General features: G+C 33.0%; 1 protein-coding gene across 8 annotated transcripts in view; it reads right to left on the bottom strand.

Annotated features, from left to right (window-relative positions):
- The window catches only part of NOVA1 (NOVA alternative splicing regulator 1), a 155,172-nt gene that overhangs the window by 12,425 nt on the left and 120,190 nt on the right, over positions 1–22,557 (bottom strand). For 5 of the 8 annotated variants that reach the window (XM_008269458.4, XM_070053338.1, XM_051822731.2 and 2 more), the window contains one exon: positions 18,966–19,037. The exons of 2 other annotated variants lie outside the window; for them this stretch is intronic. In XM_008269458.4, coding sequence (XP_008267680.1) covers positions 18,966–19,037 — 72 coding nt within the window. Of the gene's footprint in view, positions 1–16,456; positions 16,562–18,965; positions 19,038–22,557 lie in introns of all 8 variants that reach the window. One more of the 8 variants, XR_011380473.1, reaches the window with a different exon arrangement.

The raw sequence follows: 22,557 nt of genomic DNA, 5'->3' as shown, positions 1-22,557 counted from the left end.
GTCACTAGCCCCTAATCTACTTACTTTTGATAAAGGTGACGCATTTCATAGGAGTATCTACCTTTTGTCATAAAATACTATGCTTTTTTTCTCATGCATCCTTATGCTCCACCACTACCAACCTCATAGTTTAAACTCGAGAGCCATCTGTGACTTCTATTCCTCCCTAGATCTTTATATCCTGTAAGGTACAGTTGATGCTTTTTTTTTCCCCCTCTCCAAATGCTTTTGGTGCAATCCTACTGCTTTATTCTATATAAAGATTAGTGTGGTATAACAGACAGAGTCAAGAATTGATAACAGGTATGGGGTCTCACCCTAGATCTTGCTATGTGATCTTTGTCAAATCACTTAATATTCCTCATTTATCAAATAATGTGGCTTGATAAGATTGTTGATGAGGCATTATTTTAGCATTAGGAAAAACCCTTCAATGATCACCCCTTAAACTTGCCACTGAATTATCCAGACTGTCGTTCCAGCTTCATTTTGCATGGAAAGCTCCTGGACATATTCTATATTAGTCATTTTTCTGTCTTTGCCTTTGTTCTTTCTTTTGTTCCAACTGACTGGAATGTTATCTATGTACCCACACTGTTCATAAATCTTTGTTGAAAGCTTACATGTCATGCAAGAGCAGTTTAAATACAATCTACTTTGTAAACTCAAACCTGATTCCCTAAAATCTGAAGTGTCAAAGTACTTTTTTACATTTTATATTATGTTACTTATATATGCTGACTGTAGCACAACAGATACTTATCTCTTACAAAATTAACATTCCACATTTGCATCTGGCTGAAGTTATGAAACAGTCAATTGTTAAGAATATAAAACAGGCTGGCGCCGCGGCTCAACAGGCTAATCCTCCGCCTAGCGACACTGACACACTGGGTTCTAGTTCCGGTCGGGGCGCCGGATTCTGTCCCAGTTGCCCCTCTTCCAGGCCAGCTCTCTGCTGTGGCCCGGGAGTACAGTGGAGGTTGGCCCAAGTGCTTGGGCCCTGCACCCCATGGGAGACCAGGATAAGTACCTGGCTCCTGCCTTTGGATCAGCGCGGTGTGCCGGCCTTGGCGGCCATTGGAGGGTGAACCAGCGGCAAAGGAAGACCTTTCTCTCTGTCTCTCTCTCTCTCTCCCTGTCCACTCTGCCTGTAAAAGAAAAACAAAAAAATCTGGATTTGTACAATAACTAAATAATATACGTTTTGAAAGATCCCATCATGGCCACACAATGTGTCTGTATGTCTGTGTGTGACCACATGTATATAAAGTACCTGACTTTGGGTTCTTAAGAGTAGCTATTATCTCCAAAGCCTAAAAACCAAAAGTTGTATCATAAACATACTTAAGTATATGAAAATATGAATTCATAGGTATTTTAATCTTATCAGAATACTACTGAAATCAACAGATTTATGCTCACTGAAAAATCTGCTAACATTAAAATAATTAAATATGCACTGTCTTCCTCCTAAATTTCCATTGTGGAATTATGTTTTTCCTATATTACTGTGTAGTTTCTTACTCATTTTTTTAAACATTTGTGTTTATTTATTTGAAAGGAAAAGTGATAGAAGGAGTGAGAGACAGAGATAAATCTTCTATCTGCTGTTTCATTCTCCAGATGGCCACAACAGCCAAGGCTGGGCCAGGCCAAAGCCAGGATTTTGGAAAACTGTTCAGTTTTCCCATATAGGTGGGAGGGGTCCACATACCTGGACCATCTTGTGCTGCTTTCCCAGGCCCATTAGCAAGGAGCTGGACTGGAAGTGGAGCAGTTGGGACTTGAACTGATACTCCAATATAGGATGCTGGCATTACAATTGATAGCTTAATTCACTAAATCATAACGCTGACCCCAGTTTCTTATTACATTTGTGTCTAGGCTTCACTGCCATACAAAAGGTGGTGGGTTCTAGAGGTCTAGAATACAAATATATTTGGGCTTACTTGACTAAATGGTGAACTACATCAATTAATAAGATGGCACAAATTATGGTTTCTGTTGATTCATCATCACAAGCCATAACTGATACAATGAACTTCCATTCCTTGTCGTGCTTCAAGCAACTGCATTTTTAACCCAAAATAACTGCTATATAAGATTAAGTGCCTTTAGGAGTTTTATGAAGATTGTACTTCTTTTTATGTCCTCTTCTAAAGGGCTGCACTTTATTTTTCTCTCTGTCTGCAAGATACAACAGAGGAAGACAAGGAATATGTCTATTTTTCATGCTTCTTTGGAAGACAGAAAATTAATGATAATCTCCACAACATTTTTTCACTTAACACATTATTTCACTTTATCCTTCAGGCATTATTAATTTTTAAATTTTTTTCTTGTGGTGAATGCTGAGTAGTTTTTAAAAGATATATTACATTTTATCCCAGAGAAGCACACATTTAGGAATAAGAAAAGTAGGAAGAATCAATACTTTCCAGGTAAAAAAGAAGAAGAGAAGAGCAGCCCTTCAAATTATTTCTGTCATAGTAAGATGATAAGCATCCTAGACATAATTATACCAAAAAAGAAAACCAATAGAAATAAATAACTATGAAGAAACCATGAAGGTCATAAATGATAAATTATAATAGGGTTTGCTATTATTTTAAAATGAAAATAATTTGGGGTATTGTCTTCTTAGTGTTTAATAGGCCACATTTCATCAAATTCAAGTTTCATTCAGAGAAGGCATATCTGAATCATCAAATATTTGTCAAGTTTTCAAAAATTATTTGAAACCATTTTATCATTATTAATTTAAACTTCCTCTTAGCACTGCCCTTTCAGGGCATGTAAAATAATACATATGTTTAAAGTACTTAGTTTTCTTCTTTTTTTTTTTTTTAGATTTATTTATTTATTTGAAAGTCAGAGTTACACAGAGAGAGGAGAGGCAGAGAGAGAGAGAGGACTTCTAACCGATGGTTCACTCCCCAACTGGCTGCAACAGCCGGAGCTGTGCTGATCCAAAGCCAGGAGCCAGGAACTTCCTCTGGGTCTCCCACGTGGATGCAGGGGCCCAAGGACTTGGGCCATCTTCTGCTGCTATCCCAGACCATAGCAGAGAGCTGGATCAGAAATGGAGCAGCCGGGTCTCGAACCGGTGCCCATATGGGATGGCGCCGCTTCAGGCCAGGGTGTTAACCCACTGTGCCACAGTGCCAGCCCCATAAAGTACTTAGTTTTCATAAGTGAAAAAAATACATTTGAAGTATTTGGATTTTTCATTTGATAACAAATGTTTTCAATTTAATATTCTAAAGTGAACTTAATATTTACCTTAAAAATGTAAATAGCTATGAACATAAAAATAGTGGCAGTGTTCACTGAAGCAAATCAACAAGAAAAGGAGTGAAAGGTGAGGATAAAGGGAATCCACCTGGGACATTTTAAAATGCCTATCAGACAACCAAAAAGAAGACACTAAGCAGGTGACTGATTTTGCATCAGTGGAAATGTATGTTAACATTGAAATAGTGTTTAAAGTCATGAGAATAGATAAGATTCCCGAGGGAGATGTAAAAGTGAACAAACGATTCACTAAAGAGTGAATATTAAAGAACTAAGTAAAAAAAAAAAAAAAGAGAGAAAATGTCTAACTTCTAAAAAATTCAAAGTAGAACAGCCAAATTTACCAAGACAAAAAAAGGTAAATCAAATGTAAATGATCAAAGGGATAAATTATTAATTTCTTTTATAAACAGTTGTGGCAATATCTCTTGCCTTTTGGAAATCATCCTGTAGTATTCATTAAATTATGAAATAAACATGATGTTTTACTTAGCTTCTTTCCTCCTACAATCCATCTGGGAAACTATCCAAAACATAGAGAACGTCATATGTACTCAACAGTAGGGAGTTCCTATATAATATTATAAAATAATATGGAAACATCAATATGAAATTTTAAAAATACATAAGTATGTGGAGTTTGAATCAAATAATGTAAAATTTATAAGAATATGAAAGTGAAATAAGAGAGTAATAGAGATTGGATTTCAGATGAGTTTTTTTTGTCATACCAAATAAACCTTTACCTTATTTTGACTTTTAAAATGTGTTAACAAAAATAAATGAAAAATTATTCTAAAATAAACAAATTCTGCAAGAAATGAATAAATAACTTAAAATACATTTATAAAATTTCTGGCTCTAACAACACAATTTATTGAGTACCTACCAAGTGCCAGGTGCAATTCCAGATGCTGAAGATAAAGAGGAAAATCAAAGGATAGGGGGCTGGTGGTGTGGTGCAGTGGGTTAAGCTGCTCTTTGCAATGCCAGGATCCTGTTATCAGTATTGGAGTGTCAGCCACACTGCTTTCCATCTAGCTTCTTGCTAATGTGCCTAGGTAGGCAGTGGAAGTTGATCCACGCAGAGGACCCCGATACCCTTGGGGGAAACCAAGATGGAGTTCCTGGCTTCTGGCTTTGGGCTGGCCCAGAGCTGGATATTGTGAGCACTTAGAGAGTGAAGCAGCAGCTGGAAGATCTCTCTCTCTCTCTCTCTGTCTTTCTCTCTCTGTTGCTCTTTCAAATAAATTAATAGATAATTTTAAAAAAATGGGCATGGTATCTCTGCTTTTATGGTTTTTCTTTTGCCATACAAAAACAAGAAAATATTTAAATGCATATTAATATTGATAAATACTGACTGCATATGAATTGTTGATAAATAACAGAAAAACAGATTTAGAAAAATAATTTTAAAATTGTAAACAAAAAGTTCATAAACATGGTTTTAAATGAAAATCATGTAATTAAGCCTAATGTCAGTTGGGAAAACATCATTTCATGTTAGAAAACAAAGTTAATCTAGAAATATAAAGCCTTTTAAAATTTTGAATTTTTTTCATGGATTAATACTCGACAATGTAACCAAATTAAGAACGTTAATATTGGTAATTTTGGAAGGAAACATCTCATCTGTGTTTGAAAAATCTACCTGAATTTAACCTTATGTGACTAGGTAATTAATTATAAGTGAACCTTTTGCAATTTAATTTTTATATTGTTTTTATAAATTTTTATTAAGCCAGTTTACCACTAAAATATTTTCAATTAGCTAAAAGACTGATTTTTTACAAAATTTAAAAAGTTACTGAAATTATGATTGCATGTGGTAGCCATTTTATATTAACCAATTAAGCAATTTTTATATTTTAATATTACTAACAGTTTAATGAGAATACCACTTTTTTAAAAAAGCTGCCTGTATTTCAGCATCTCGCTATTTAAGGGTGGTTGGGATTTAACTATCACAAATGACTGTCACTAATAACATAAAAATGTCATGAATTATTCTTATTTCATTTACACTTAAGATAAACGTTCACTCACACATAAAAGGATACAGATATGTTTCTGCAAGTTAACAAATTGTGTTGTCAGTTACAAAACTAGGTTATTTAAATATGTATGGATTAATGTAGTTCACTTGTAATATTCAATGATTCACAAATGAGAATATATTGCTTTTAAAATTTTCATTATTTGCCTAAAGGCAATCTGAAGTGATATAACCAAATAGAACTTTTTCTTTTTCAAAAATATTTTTAAAGAATAAGTGAATGAGAACATCCTCTAATTGGAAAACAAAATAGTTAAACTGAGCACCAGTCATAAGGAATGAAAAAGATCAACTTATTACATTTTTGAAAACTCCTGACTGAAAGATTCAAAATTAGAACAACAATAACCAACAAGGCCAATATACATTTTTCCTTGAGGTTAAGACAGATTAAGACGCTTGTACCCAGTCCTTGGTGTAATCCCCAGGTTCAGTATCTAGCTCCAGCTCATGACTCCTGACAGTCTTGCTAATATAGACTTGAGAGTACAGACTTGGGAGGTAGACACGATGGCTCAAGTAATCAGATTCCTGTTATCCATACGGAAGACCTGGACTGAATTCCCAGCTCCCAGCTTCAGCCTGCCCCAGTCCTAGCAATTGTGGACATGTGAGGAGTGAACCAGTGGGTTGCAACTCGTCCTCTCTCTCCCTGTGTCCCTTCTCTCTTCCCCTCCCACTCAATAAATAACAAAAAAAAAAAAAAAAAAAAAAAAAAAAAAAAAGGAAAGACAATCTTTTATTATTCCATGTTGAGTAGAAATCAAACTCCTTAATCTGGCAAAAGTATTCTTATAAGAAAGAATATGTGAAGACTTTCCTATTTCTAAGCATTTTTAAAAGAAAATAGAAATGTTGAAAAGAATTCCCTTAACTATCAAATTTTCTTATTTTAGGTATTTTCAATTATATATAGCTTTACTTGAAATGTAGAAAAAATTTCTAATGAATTATATACACATATACAAACAAGGCACAAAGCCAAGTATACATTCTGTAAAAAAAGAGACATTAAATGCTTTGGTTCTATAAATGATGTAATATTGCTTTCATAACATGCTGTATGCAAGAACTACTGTAGCTGTGACTCCAGGTAGAATTTTGATGAAGCAAAGAAATCAACTTTACCCAGTAGGTGGTCCAAAAAGACAGAGAATGTGGTAAATTTGCCTCCTCATGATCTAACACTAAACAAGGTATTCTATATTTTATTTAACCAATGCCTGAGCCAAACATGGCATGTAAAAAGGTAATATTATAGAGCAACTTCTCTGGCAGTATATTACTTTCTTGAATATAAAAATATGACAAACCCTAGGCTTTTCCTAAACATAAGAAGGTCTTCATATGAGATCATATCATTAAAAGGGACTCTGGAAGGCCATACAAACTGATATTCAACAGTGAGTTATGGTACTACTTGGAAACATGACTGGTGTGCTGCTTACAGCACTAATTCTTGACATGCCCTTAAGATGATCTGATTCCCTTCACTGGGTACGAAAAACATACTGTCTGCAGCACAGCAAACTAACAAACTTAGAAGTTAGCAAGAGAACGTCTATAGGTGGGAAGCATTTATTTAAACCTATTTCCATATTTCTGGCAAGAATATTGCTAAATAATCTTTAAAACTACTACTGTCATCTGAATATAAATTCTCCAAGACAGGAAAAACTACTTGGTAATAGTCACAGTCTGCTGATGTTATCTGAAAAATAATTCTTTGCATAATAACCCCTCATAGACATTTCAGCTGAATTAATTAGTAAACCCTTACTATTCTCAATAAAAAATTATTATGTATTTTCCAATTTCTGTGCAAACCAAGTATTTTCAATTTTGTGTTTTTCAAGTAACAACACATTGTTTCATGAAAAGTGTCTTGATGAATTAAAGTTTGAAAAAAACAGTTTTATATAACACAGTTATGGGTTTATAATAAACTAATGTGCACTTATCATATGGTAAACAGTGTTTCCAAAACATCTCAAGAGGCTTTAAGAAACATTTCTCTAACTTTTCAAATGCAGATGCCTAATCTCATGCTAGAGCTATCAGTTAAGACTCTCCAGAGATAATTTTGACATAAAGCTGGAATTGACAAATTTTTATTTTAAATTTAAAATTTAATTCAGCAAAACTCTGAACTATGACATGAGGTCCACTTGGATTGCCAGTGAGTAAGTGTCTCTGGGCCTGAAGCCTCTCTCTAGTGATCCTTCTTGAAACTCCTCAAGAAAGCAGCCCTAGACTAAGAAACCAGGATTCAGGCAGCTCAAACCCACATATAATGTCAAAGACATTCAAATTTTCCCTTGACACTATTTTATCTTCTTTAAAACACTGGGTGTACCACAAGTGAAGTATTTTTTCCATCCTGTTTTGGATTCTCTTAGCTAGCTAATATTTTTAAAATGCGGAAGACATATAAGAAGAAACAGTCATATTCTGTGTCATCTCCCTAATGATACATGAAAACAAGGTGTTTTTTGTCTATGAAAAATGGGACCATATGTTTCCTAGTAACTAAGTTTTCCTTAGTTAATATTGTATGACTAATACACTAGGACAGTTTACATTATTGATATATCTATTTGCATTACTCAGTATAGTTAATACCTCAATCAAAGAATATTCTGCAATACTATAATTTACTCAACTACTCATGTCAGAGATCAAGTTGTTAACTTTGGACAATGTAAATAATATGTAATATGCATTCTTATATCTATATTCCAACAAAGTGATGTATTAAGTTGCATAGGACAGATTCTCAAGAACTGTAATGTAGCATTTCTTTTAGCACCATTATAAAAAGAATGGCTTATTTCCTGTACTCTTCTAGCATTTTGACTTATAAAAATACACACATATTAATTCTTGCATTTCTGTCAAATGTGTATTATTGACACATAAACAAAATTTGTCTATTTGGTCTAAGAAAAAGTACAACCTTGTGATTTTTGAGTCTTATTTCATTAATAATTGGTGACATTAAACATTTTTATATACTTATTGAACATTTCTGTTTTCCCTCTATACATAGATTTTTAATAATCTTTATCCAATTTAATAGTTTCCCCCACAAATAGGAAACTGTTATTTGCATGTACAGATATTAACTGTTACATGTCTTCAACATATTTTCTTTAGATATTGTTGCTTTTTTGCTTATTAATAGTGTGTTCTGCTAATATTTGTGTATAAGAGATGCTTAACAAAAAAACCTATCATAATAAAAGCAATGTGATATTAAGATAAATAGATGTCACTCACTGCTCAGTTAAATAAAATAGAGATTTCTATAAATTGGTGCTCTGCTATACTAAAAATATTAAATATTTACATATTGAAACCTATTAAGTTATTCTTGTTGTAATTTCCTTCTTCTAAAATAAAGTTTTTAACTTGATTGCACATATCATATTATCATCAAATAGTCTGAAAGTTTCAATTTTGAATACTTGAGATTTATTTTTTTACCCTGAAGAGAAAGAGATTTTAGTTTAGTTCCTTTCAAGTGCACAGTCAAGTATATCAGCACTATTAGGTAATATATCCCTTTTCTTTGTACATTTCTAATTTTTATTTCAACATTTAAAATTTTCACTGATTCAGTATTATATTCAGTGACATCTCAATGGAAAATGTACAAACAAAGTATACAGGAATTTTACAATGACAGAATAAGGCATTTGTGACTATGTAACTGTATATGCATGCTTGCCCTAGAGTTCATCTTGAAAGACACATCCCCCCCCCCAAAAAAAAGCAAAACCTGTGTTTCATTGCATTATTTCCATAAAAGTAAATCACTAAAAATTCCTAGAGATACATAAATAGTCAGTACTTTATAAAAATTTCAAACTTTTGCAGTTAATACTCAATTTTTATTTCTCCTCAATAGCTAAGCCAGGATGGTGAGCTTTCTTTCATTCCACACCTCCCCCAAGACTTCCTTTCTAAACATATTATGTAGAATCTGTTCATCATCATACCTTCCTGACTAGCTTAGGAAGTAAGCTTATAATTTGAAAGAGAATCAAATTATAGAGATTTTGTTGCTGTTGTTGTTCTTTAAATAAAATGCCAAGAGCACTGGAAATTGGTCAAATGCCATTCACGCTTTAAAAGACAGTGAGAGAAAAACCCATTAGAAAGCCCTGCTATTGAATATATTAAGGGCAAAACTTGAGTACTGACATCAGTTGAATTCATTTTGACATTACAAGGTAAGAACTCATGCTTCAAAATGACAAGCTTTCTTTCTTCTAAAATCAATTAAAGTGACACTTTTATATACTATGGACCCAGGCCAAGTTTTAATTGTTTCATGTCTATTGGTTCATTTAGGAATCATGATTCTACACAGCAGTCATTATTCACATTTCATGAGAAAATATAAATGGTAACTTAAAGATATTTAAAAAAATGTAGTTTATGCAAGACCTGAAACCAGGAATTATGGCTCAAGTCTACAATTTTTCTAATTCTAAATTATACTCCCTTTCTTTATCATACATAAAAATCACATATGTACCTATATTTATGTCAGAAAACTCTATTTAACTGACCAGTTACATGTTTGTGTAAATATCACAGTGTCTTTAAAAAAAAAGATTTATTTATTTATTTATTCATTTGAAAGGCAGAGTGACAGAGAAGGGAGGGAAGAAGACAGAGAAATAAAAACAGAGTGAAAGGGCATGGTGCTCTGGCGTAGCGGGTAAAACCACCGCCTGCAGTGCCAGCATCCCATATGGGTGCCAGTTCGAGACCCAGATGCTCCACTTCCAATCCAGCTCTCTACAATGGCCTGGGAAAGCAGTGGAAGAAGGCCCAAGTGCTTGGGCCCCTGTGCCCATGTGGGAGACTTGGATGAAACTCTTGGCTTCTGGCTTCGGATCGGCACAGCTCTGGTCATTGCGGCCATCTGGGGAGTGAAGCAGTGGATGGAAGACCTTTTTCTCTCGCTGCCTCTGCCTCTCTGTAACTCTGCCTTTCAAATAAATAATAAATAAGTCTTTTAAAAAAAGAGAGAGAGAAGGAGATAGATATCTGATATCTGGTGATTTATTTCTTAAGTGGCCACAATATCTAGGTCTAGCGCAGGCCAAACTAGGAGACAGGAATTCCACACTGGTGTCTAACATGGGTAGCAGGGACTCAAGTACTTGGGTCATCTTCCGCTGCCATCCCAGGAACATTCACAGGAAGCCAGATCAGAAATGGAGCAGCTGAAACTTGAATTGGTCTCTGATATAGGATGCTAGTGTCACAAGCGGGGGTCCAACCTGCTACATCACAAGGGTTGTTCTAGGATCACATTGCTTTCATTATAATAGTTTTACATAATATTTTAAACCTTAGTGAAGCATCTCTTGTATTACTGTATTTATTATTTTATTATTTATTTGTCTTATTGCAATTATTATGCAAATATATTTTTATATGACTACCAAAATCATTTTGCTTTGTTTCTCCCTCCCACAGTACCAAGAAAAATAGGGATATTATGAAAATTTCAGTAAGTTTACATTTTAACTTAAAAGGATTAATATTTCTATGATATTGTACATTCTCTTCCAAAATTGGTCTGTTCATTTATTAAGGGAATGTTTCATGTCTTTATATGAAAACTGTGTGCTCTTTTAATATGAATTCTTTGTTATGATTCAATTTACTCCAATGAATTTTAAAGACTTTGAAATGTGTATGACATATAGTAGGTAGAACCATAAGAAATTATACTCAAATACTAGTTATTCCATAAACCTCACTCTAATGATAAGCAAAGAATATAAAATCTGATATACAAATTCACTAAGTTCATTAAAAAGAAAATTGGGGTTTATTATTGTTCTAGGATTCTCTTACACTTCCAAAGAATATTATGTTGACATTATATATATATATATATATATACACACACTGAGGGAAATAAAAATTAATTTTTGTATTTTGTTGGAGAACTGTGACAATATCTGTACTTGAGACAAAAGTCTGACTGGTTTTCAAACTGCTCTCAGTACTATCAGGCATAAAATAGATGTCTACGAAAGGAGGGTCTGTTTCTTTAGCTTAACCTCTTTATTCAAGTAAAATTATGCTTTTCTAGTTGTTTTATGTTTTTAGAGAAAGCTTATGTGTAAAATTTCACCTGAAATGACTGTTAAAAATCTGTTTAATACAGATTGTAGGGCTAATCCTCCACCTGCAGTGCCAGCATCCCATATGGGTGCCAGGTTCTAGTCCTGGCTGCTCCTCTTCCAGTCCAGCTCTTTGCTGTGGCCCGGGAAGTCAGTGGAGGATGGTCCAGGTGACTGGGCCCTGCACCCGCATGGGAGACCAGGAAGAAGCACTGAGCTCCTGGCTTCGGATCAGCGCAGCGGCGGCCGTGGCGGCCATTTGGGTGGTGAACCAACAGAAGGAAGACCTTTCTCTCTGTCTCTCTCACTCACTGTCTAATTCTACCTGTCAAATAAGTAAAACAAAACAAAACAAAAACAAAAACAAAAAAAACACGAAAAAACAGTTTTGTAATCCTACTTTTCTAATTCATGGTAGTCACATCAACAAATACTTTTTCAGAACCTATTTGTCCGGTGAGTGTTTCAGATACATCAAAAAGTAAATAGCAAAATCTATATCCTCATGCAACTTACTTTTACAGGAAAGTGAGACACATAATACCCAACGAGCATCGTAAAGAGCAGAGCATACAACAATGTTCATGAAGTAGGAGAAAAAATAGGCTAAAATAATACAGAAATATAAAAGGAATCAGAACTCTTGGGGGACAAGGAAATCAGATTACAATATAAATGGGATGGTCAGGGAGGCCTTACTGAGAAAGTAAATTTTGGAACAATTTGAAGTTCATGAAGGGACAAGTCTTCTAAGTTAATTGCTGCTACTATGGATATTTCAAGCACAGGTGGAGAAATAAACTCATGTTTATTTTAAAAGCAGCCAAGATTCAAAGCTATTTTGGGCTTATTAATGTAAGATGTCCATTAGATAGGCTAGTGGAAACACTGAGTAGGGGAACTGGATGTTGACTGCAGTTTTACTCTGAGATATGGAATGGAGATAAAGGTGAGCTCAAGTTATATGGGGCCTGAAGCTAACACAATTTTAGGAAATATATTTGTGAAATGGAATTTCACATTATGGATGTAAAATGAGGCAATAGGCCTCTGCAAGGGATTTAATTTCCTAGGTTCTTGACTGCTATGGTTGAAGGCTTTTGTTCCCTCTAAAATTCATGTGTTGGAAATTTAATCCCCAGTGCATTTGTGTTGGGAGGTGAGGCCTTTTGGGAGGTACCTAGGTTAGGATAGGAGGCATCCACTCTTATGAATGGGTTAATATTGTTACAAAACAGGCCTGCAGGAGTGGGTTCTCTCTCTTCTCTGTGGGGGACACAGCATTCGTCCACTTTCTCCCTTTCTGTCATGTGAGGAACACAGCAAGAAAGCCCTGCAAGTGCCATCATCTTGAATTTCCCATTCTCCAGAAATGTGAGAAATATCGCATGTTCTTTTCCAATTACTGTTTCAAGAGTCAGATTTAGAAGTGCAGAATGGATTAAGATAATAGTCAACTGGTTTCTTACTGGAAATAAAAATTTTGCAGATGTCAGTACATAAAACATGAAGTATCAGATGAGAATAAAGCATAGACTTGTAAGAAGTCCCAAGTATGGAGATTAGAGCACTCCAAAATCAAGAATATAGGGATAAAAGGAGGGGAACTAGCAGTACTATGGTGCAGTGAAGGAAGAAAACTACAAATGGACATTGTCCTGGAAATCAAGAAAAGAAAATATACCAAAGAAGTGGATCTAATGAAGTTTGACAAATACTGAGGATCAATGAAGTTAACTTGTAGACTGAGAATGGCTAACCAGAATTAGCAATGTGGTCACCATTGATGTCCTTGGCAAACAGTTTGGCAGAATTGATAGAGACAAAAACCTGACAGGAGTGGACTTAAGAACAGGAAGATAAAAATTGGAGAACAGAATAAAGGAAATGCTTTCATAAATTTTTACAAGAGACTAAAAGAAATAGGGCATTAGCTGGTGGGGGAAGTGAGATTAAAAATTTTGTTTTAAGTTAATTGCTTTTAAGATCTGAGGGAAAAAAAGATACTTGCATTCTGTTGGGAATGATTCTCTATAGAGCAAATAATTTGACACATAAAGGAAAGAGAAGTTGGAGATGCTGCAGGGGTATTCTTGAGTAAAGGAGAAAGGATGAGGTTTAATGTCAACCGAAATGACTAGCTTTTGACAGGCACAGAGGAAATCTACCTATAGTAATAGATGGAAAAGGCGGAATACACGGTTATGCGTGCTGGTCCAGGGGCCAATGTTGTGGAAGCAAGTTAAGCCATCACATGAGCTACCAGAATCCTATACTGGAGCACTGGTTCAAGTCCCAGCTGCTCTACTTCTGACCAAGTGCCCTGCTAATGTGCCTAGGAAAGCAGCAGAAGATGGCCCTAAGTATTTGGGCCCCTTCTACCCATGTGAGAGACCTGGATGGAGTTCCAGGATCCTGGCTTTGGCCTTGCCCATTCCCAGCTACCACAGCTATCTGAGCAGTGAACCAGCACATGGAAGAATTCTGTCCTTCATTCTCTGTCACTCACTCTTTGCCTCTCAGATCAATAAAATAACTCTCCAAAAAATGCTGGAAATGCTGGTCTGTTAAGTATTTCTTGGTGTGAGTTTATGGGAGTTCTCTTTTGAAGTTTCAGTTTTCTCAGTAAAGTAGGAAATCAGGTCATTAGCTGAGAGAAGGAGGAGCAAGAGATATGGGGGGGGGGGTTGTGGTAGGAACAACTGTTAGATGGCACCCAAATGTTCTGTACTCACTGGTGTTATCTCTTGCATAATCCTCTCCCTGTGAAACATGACTTGTTTCTAACCAAAAGAATATGGGAAAAGTGGTAAGATGTTACTACTGTGATTACGATTTATGGCAAAGGTGGTGAGGAATTCACTCCTGTAATTAGGTTCAATATGTAAGACTCTATCTTGCAAGCACACAATGGAGAGTCTCCTGCGGATTTGGCAGGAAGCAATCTAGCTATGACGTGCATGGGGAGATGGCAAAACGACAGGGATCTGTGAGTGGGCTCTGGAAACTGAGGGCTGTCTCCAGCCAACAGTCAACTAACAAGTCCAGGTCTTCAGTCAAATTGCTGCAAGAACCTGAAAGCTGCCAAAAAGGGGAAGCTGATTAGTCCCAGGTCAAGCATCTGGATGAGAATGCGGCCTGGCCGACACTGATTTCAAGCATTGAGACTGAGGACTCCATCTGTTTGGCTTAAGTCACGCCTGGGCTGGTGATGCACACAAACCATGAGAGACTAATGCATCCTGTTTAAGCCACTGAACTTGTGGTAATTTCTTAAACAGCAACAGAAAACTAATAGAGGATTGAAAAGAGAGAAAAACTGAACCATTCGGAGAGTAAGAAAGTCAGTGGGCTTACGGACAAAATTAAGAATCCATTAATAAACCAGTCTTCAAAAGACAAATATATGTTTCCCTATCTGTGGTAACTAACAAAGTACAAAAAATGTAATGTATATGAGCAAAATTGACATTTTGAGATTTGTTTACAGCTCTTGTCTATATTGTTGAGAAATGTGGTTTTTTCCCTTCTATTTGTTGAATTCTTTACTTAGGGGAAGGCTAAGCTTATGACTATAAAATAAACTGAAAGTATGTTATTGTAAAAATTAAAAAAAAAATAAGAAAGGAAGGAGGAGGGAGGGTGGAGTTGTGGGAGGAAGAGAGGGTAGCATGAGTAGCATCACCATGTTCCTAAATCTGTATATATTGAAATACATGAAATTCATTCACCTTAAATAAATAAAAATTTTTAAGACTAAGAATCTATTTGAGATCATGAATTTAACATGACACAAATTAGTTTTAATTTGTTTTCTGCAATCAAAGAAGGGGTAGTTTATATGTTACCTACTTATATTGTTTTATATATTTTAATAAATATCATATATAATTTCAACTTTATCAGTAAATAAATAAATAAATACATATAAGGCACATATCCTGGAATCATCCTTTTTCTTTTTTTTCTCAAAACTTGAGATAAATTCCAGGAAAATGACCATTGAGGAACATATCATTTTTAGCATCACCAACTGGCTTAAAAAGTGTATTATTGAATCTTAATGATGTGATTGAATAAATTAGCCTAAGTAACTTAGAACTAACAATGCTATAGATTCTTTTGCGTTCTTTTTGAAAATTTCCATGTGTTGCTTCACAGAGTCTAACTCTATTTTCTATATCTTTATATTTGCTTCATGTTTAAAATTTTGTATGTAAAAATTTTCTCAGACTTGCATTTCACATTAAAAATCATCAGTAAAAAACTATTAGCCCTACTACTTCATCTTTTTAAGTAATGAAATAATTCACTACTATGCAACAAATGATTTAACATTCTCAAAAAAAATTAAAATTATCATTTATGCTAAAGCAGATTTTGATTAGAGAAATATTGCAAAATTAAAAAAGAAACACCAATACTAATATTTCTAAAGGTAAAACTCATTTTTTATACCAGGCAATATAAGTTGTCTGGTCTACTATTTGCTGTCTCAAAGAACAACTTTTTTCCCATACTACTAGTTGAAAGGTATTTTTAAATAATCTTACATATATATGGTGCTTATTATATTCTGGACAGTATTCTAAAAAAAGTTAATCATTTCTTATGTCAATCATATGAAATGCTACTATCTGAATTTCACAGATAGAATACTGAGACTGAAGGTAATTAAACAAGGAAATGGCAGAGTAGTATTTGATCATGGGTAATTTGGCTCTAGTTTTGATTTTTAACCATATTTTATCTAAAGGTTTTTTACATGATAGTCCCTCCATTTTCAGGATGAAATTATTACAGCAAAATACTATAGTTATAATCTGTCATTCTGATCAGAAATATGTTAAAAGGTCTGAAAGTTAAGAAAGTAAAATTCAGTATACACTGAAACACATAATCATTTTTATAAGAGCAGAAAAGAATTTTAACTGCAATTCAAACTTACTCATTGAATTGATTTCTGTGCTTTCAATTTTGGGGTTGTATGAATACTTCTAGTCCATTAGTTGTTTTTATCATATTAGTTTGTAATACAGACAAATTATTTATTCTGGAAATAAAAGAATTAAAATTCATTTAGCTAACATTAATGAAATATCATAAATGTTAGTTATCTGGATTTTTTTTTAAATTTCACTTTATTGGAAAGGCGAAGAGACAGAGACAAAGAAGAGTGAGAGATGGGGACAGAGAGAGATTTTCCATCTGCTTGTTCATTCCTCAAATGCCTACAACAGCCAGGAATGGTCCAGGCTGAAGCCAGGAGTACTGAACACTGGGAAATATATTTTATATTGGCTTACAAATAGTTTATGAAAAAAAGTTTATAATTACTTTTAGTATCAAGGGGTGTCATTTTAACTATAACCCATAAATAATAACTTAATCTAGAACAGAAATCTTTGGCTTTGATCCTTTTCTGCTACTTATAAAACTGGAGACATATCTGTTAAATTACTGGGCAAGAATAAACTAAATTAAACGAACTATAAGAGCTATGGTCTTATATGTTGAAATGTCTTTTTTATTTGTGGAAAAAATTCCACAGGAAGAACAAAAACACAAATTCCTTCTGTCCTATCACATGCCAGAATGTTTTTGGGAAATAGTTTAGAGAATAAAATAATTATCAACTACTAATAACATAAATGTTGAAGATAACCACAATTCTTTCAATGAATTAAGCATTTTGTGTTGTTCTTCTCTCATATCTCACTTCATGTTATCCAGGAGATATTATGCTTCTTTGTATAAAAATAGAAGAAAACAGAGCATAAATAACAAATATAATGCAATCCAGTAGACAGAATATAAAATCACAAATGACTTACTCTAAATAAGCTAAACATTAGATTTGACAGAGATGAATGTACTAACTTATCTGCATGGTAAAATACAATATTAGTACATTTTAACCTATAGTTAGACTTAAGAAATTATTTTTTAAAATAATTTTTAAAAATTCGTATGTTCATATAAGATAAATGAAAGAATAAACTCTAATTTCAGAGACAAATTAAGATGAATTTCTTTTATGGACTTAGGTTTTTTATTATCTTGAGAAAAATTATTACTTTTTATTGTTTTACTCATTTTTCTTCTTTTTGTATGGAGGAAGAAAGAATGATGATGCATAAGAGAGACACTAAAAACAAGATCCGTTGTTTTCCCAACAACTTTCTGCAACATAGAATTAAAACCCATGTAAAGATGTGGTATGTACAGTAAGAAATGTCTAACTACTTTTCAAGTTTGTGCATACATAATGGAATCATGGTTCTCACTTTATGTCCTACTTCTCCATTCAGCGGGGTTTCACCATTAAAGATGTACATTTTACTAACCATTTTTTGGGAGGTCAAACGTGAGCATTATAAGTGCTTTTATTTGAAGGAAATACTACTGCATAAAATGAAAATAAAATTCCTAGTATAAAAATACAAGCTAAATTTTAGCATTACTTCCAGTGAGTACATTAATTTTTTTTCCTGATGTTGCAAAAGGATCAGAATCATTAAATGAGGAAAATAATTCTGATAGCTTTATATCAGATAGTATGCAAAGGCCACATTTAAAATATGTAGCAAATATAGTTCAAAGTCAATAATTTGTCAGTCAACTATATGCAACTAAAAAGATAAACTTTAAATAGCAAAGTTATCCCATGAGGCATTGTATTAGTTTAAAAAAAGTGGAAATATTAAAAATGGCATTTCTCACCTAAATGAAGCTCAACTCAGACAAAATGAAATGTTTTAATCATTTTAATAAAATTATTCAGCATTTACAGTTTTGAAGGACTTCCTACAAATAAATGTTCCAAAACAATCAAGCCAAACTATAAAATATATTTCTAATTGTAATGTTTGAAACTGCAGCAATTAAAATGCTTAGAATATAAAAACTAAAAAAAATAATCTCCTTAGTTGTTAGATAATATTAAAATGATCACAAATCTCAATTTTTGGTTATTTTTAGGTTGTTAGAAATGATTTTCATCAATAGTTTCAATTGTTTCCATAGTAAAGTGTGTCACAAATAAAATTGCATTCACTTTTAAAGATATACCTTTGCTCAATTTATACACTGATTTTTTTTACATATTATGTGATATCCTTAACTCACATACTAAGAATCCCAGAAAGACACAATAAGGGAAATTAAAAATACCAACTCAATAGATAGCCCTCAGAGCTTCACAGAGTAGTCACAATTTAAAGGGGAGAATTGAATTCCAGAAGTCTGTTCTAAATATATTTTTTGTTATTTAAAATTAAAGATGTATTTAAAATGTTAGGAATAATGGTTATTTCCTTCATAGTTAATTGGAGTCTGATCATGGTACATACATGTGAATGAACGAATAAAATCCTTAACCCACCATTATCTATTTCTCCAGTTTGCAGGCAATCACCCGTGAAAAGTATGGTGTAGATGAGAGCATGATACTGTACCTGATTAGCTCTGGAGGTGGTCATGGGATCAGATGGAGAGGACTTGGTGGTAGTTGGGGAAGATGGCAATGTCTGGGAACAAAGCAGTTTAGGAGCAAATCAACCTTTATAAGCCTTAAACTGATTACTTAAGTAAAACAAAATAAAATAAAATGTAATATAACGAGAACAAAATCCTATGAATAAATTTTCTCCTATTCATTCAAATTTAATGGAATTTAAGATTAATTAACTAATGCATGTAGATATGCATGCATAAGCATGTAAAAATAAATTCATGACTTGAAACCATGATGGTGACTGATAAAAATTCACATGAGTATTAAAAGTATCCTGACCATATTCATGAATAGTAGTCTCATTACTTTCCCTCTTATTTTCTTGGGGAAAAGATAAGTCAAAGAAAAATTCAGTAAGTTCAATTCACAAAAACTGAAAGAGTCATCTTCCTATCAATGAATACAGTCGGAAATTTGAAGAAGTGGTGAAATGAAGTTTACTTTGGCATAAAAATATCTACCTACTTAATATGTTGAACATCACCAACAAGCTGATTCCACATGAATTTAGGGATCCATACTTAAAAGCAATTAAATTTGAAGTTCTGAGTTCTTATTATCACATTATCTTCTAAAAGATTAATTTTTAATAAATTTAGAGCCCATCTGAAAATGTAAACATTTACCTCATATTAATATTATAGTACTATATTAATAAAATGGTAACTAATAGTGTTCCAAAAAGTTACCAAAATATTGTTTTTATAACTTATGTTAAACAGTACATTTCATATATATGAAGAGTATAATATATTGTAGCATCGTCAGCCTGTGTTGAAAATAAGCACAAAAATATTAGGAATCATATTTATTGTTCATTTCTAAATAAATATACATGAAAATATGCTGTATCAGACATAATTACTTGAATAATTCATTAAAATGTTTTAAAAAGTTCTCATGTCTAATCGAGTAACCTTAAAGGCTAAGATGTTGATTTTTTTCTTTAAAAAAAGCATGATGTTCAGTTAGCAAAATAGCATTGCTTTAAGCAGTATCCTCAACAGACAGTATTTCTTAATAGGAAAAATGGGATAGCTTTTTATTGTACAAATACAATTCCATATGGATATTGTTTTACGTTAATACATATCCATCAAAATTACTCAGATATGAGCAAAAGCATAACTTTAAAGGTTCAGCATTGTCAGGTAAAGCATCACAAAATTACTTAAAGTCATATTTTTTGCATATATGGTTTCTAAAGTTCTAATTTGTGTAGAATAAGGCAGTTAAGTTTAAAGGAAATGACAAGAAATTCACCGACTCATAGTTAACTCACTACCTTCCAGGAACAAATTAAGAATGGTTCTTCTAGCATTAAATCTTGTACCATGTAGTCCACCCCTCAAATAGTTCCTGATTCCTGCTAGGTTAAAATTTAAAATAGTTTCAAGAGAACTATACTAGTGGTGAGTCATCCCAACAATTTTATCAAATCTAATATAACAAAAGAAAGAGAGAGGGCTATTATCTGAAGTAAAACCTCTTGCTATTTCCCCAGAGAGACTTCATTTTCACTCATCAAAAATTTCCCTAATGTTTCCCTTTTCATGCAATACTATGCTGGGACATTTGCTAACGACTTCATGCTAGTGCATGTTCATGAACTGAAAACTAGAAAATTTTTGTTTCTCTCTGCTGATTCTAACAGTTACTCCACAGTATTTTCGGAAGGAGTTAACATACATTTAAAAATTTGTTCTGTGCTAATCTCAGATTAATAACTAGTTTGCTGGCTAACAAGGTATCATATAAATCCAGAGGTAGCTTTTCCAAATGTAGGTTAGAATACAAGTTCGCTGATACACAGAAACACATAATTCTATGTGTGTTGAGCTCTTCTATTTTTATCAGAGTAAAATCAATGTGAAATACTGTATGTTCACTAGGGCATCCACCTTGTAACTGGATAAAAATCCTCAACAATGTTTTTAAGCTTCGAAAAGAACTATGTACAAAAAGTATTAACAGCAAGTACTTTAGAATTTGTAGTTACTTAAAATAACATAATCTGTTGATTTTTTCACTGCCCTGACTTTTATGGCATATATATAAAATATTAAACACAAACTATTAATTGATACAGCTCACATTCATCAAGTTGTCCTTACTAGTCTCGAAACTGTTTCTTCTTTCTCATGGGAATAAAAGCCATAATTTTGAAACTTCTGGACAATATCCATATGCTTAAAATAACTTAAAGTTTGGCTATTAAATACTGTAATATGATAAGTTACATTTTTAATATTTTAAATAAACAGGTGAAAAGTATTAAATTTGGACTTCAATGGATAATGCTATTGAAATATCACAGTAAATTGTCACTACATACATATTTTCTTGGTTTAAATTCCTAAACTAATGAAAATGTAATAAATTAAATATATGGCATTTTTTAGCTATTATTCATATAGGTGCTTTCAAGCATGTCTCCTCCCATTACAAGTAAATATAATGAAAAGAATTTCGGAGACTTTTCATTTCAGATAATTTGTTTAAATGCCAGAAAAAACTGTTCTCATAAGTAGATAAATGTAAATATATTAAAGTAACACATTTAATTTAAAATGTTCTATTAATTAATTTAATGGAACAGATGTAATAGTTGTTCTCAACAGAGAGCTGGAACAGCAAAATCCACAAGAAATATTTCAATGTATAATATTTCTTAATATTTTACATGCAAAATATGTAGAATCTTTAACTGGGTAAATATTAGAAATTTTACGTTAAATATTTAGTAAAATTCATGGAATACATCAGGAAGATGTAATTAACTTAATATTTACCTAATATCACTGTGGTGATATATTTTTATAAATAATATTTACAAAGCACATATTCCTTCAAAAGTACTTTTACAGTCTCAAATTCATGAAAATAAAAGATACAGTCATTTTATAGCAGTGCTTTCTCAGATATCTACACAACTTGAATAGCTGTTGAAGAGTTCCTCACACATTGGAAGCTGAGCTAGTTATTGTAGAAAAACTTGGAGTATTTTAATATTTTTAAAATAGTTATCCTTTGAAATAGAAACTAATTTTTAAAAATCAGGAATATAACAATAGATACTTAATTAAACGTACACATAAATCACTAAAAATAATTACAAATTATGAGTTCTGTTTAAGAGATTGTTTTGCTGGACCAGAAACTATTATGATATACAAACACCATAATCAACATAATTTGCTTTCAAGTAAGATTACACTAATAGAGTGTTCAAGAACTTGCAATAGGTATAGCAGAACCATCAATGAATGACACATTTCAATTGTAATTTGGAATCTATCACTAGCTGAGTAATATTTCTCTGGTAATCACTTGCCTTAACTTCTGTTTCAAGTTCTGTTAAAGCTGCATACTGCTGCACAAATAAGGAATAAAATATTTAAAGCCTTTAGTTTTCCATTCTGATAAATATCCTCCTCTTGTTACAGCAGCTTGACAAACCCTCAACATCTACCCTAGTTCTCTTTTCCTTTTTCAAGAACCCTAAGAATCCATCTGGAATTTTAGTACAGAAG

This window comes from Oryctolagus cuniculus, chromosome 12 (genome assembly GCF_964237555.1).
Source record: "Oryctolagus cuniculus chromosome 12, mOryCun1.1, whole genome shotgun sequence".
In the NCBI taxonomy this organism is placed as follows: domain Eukaryota; kingdom Metazoa; phylum Chordata; class Mammalia; order Lagomorpha; family Leporidae; genus Oryctolagus; species Oryctolagus cuniculus.
This window is presented reverse-complemented; position numbering and strand designations above follow the sequence as displayed.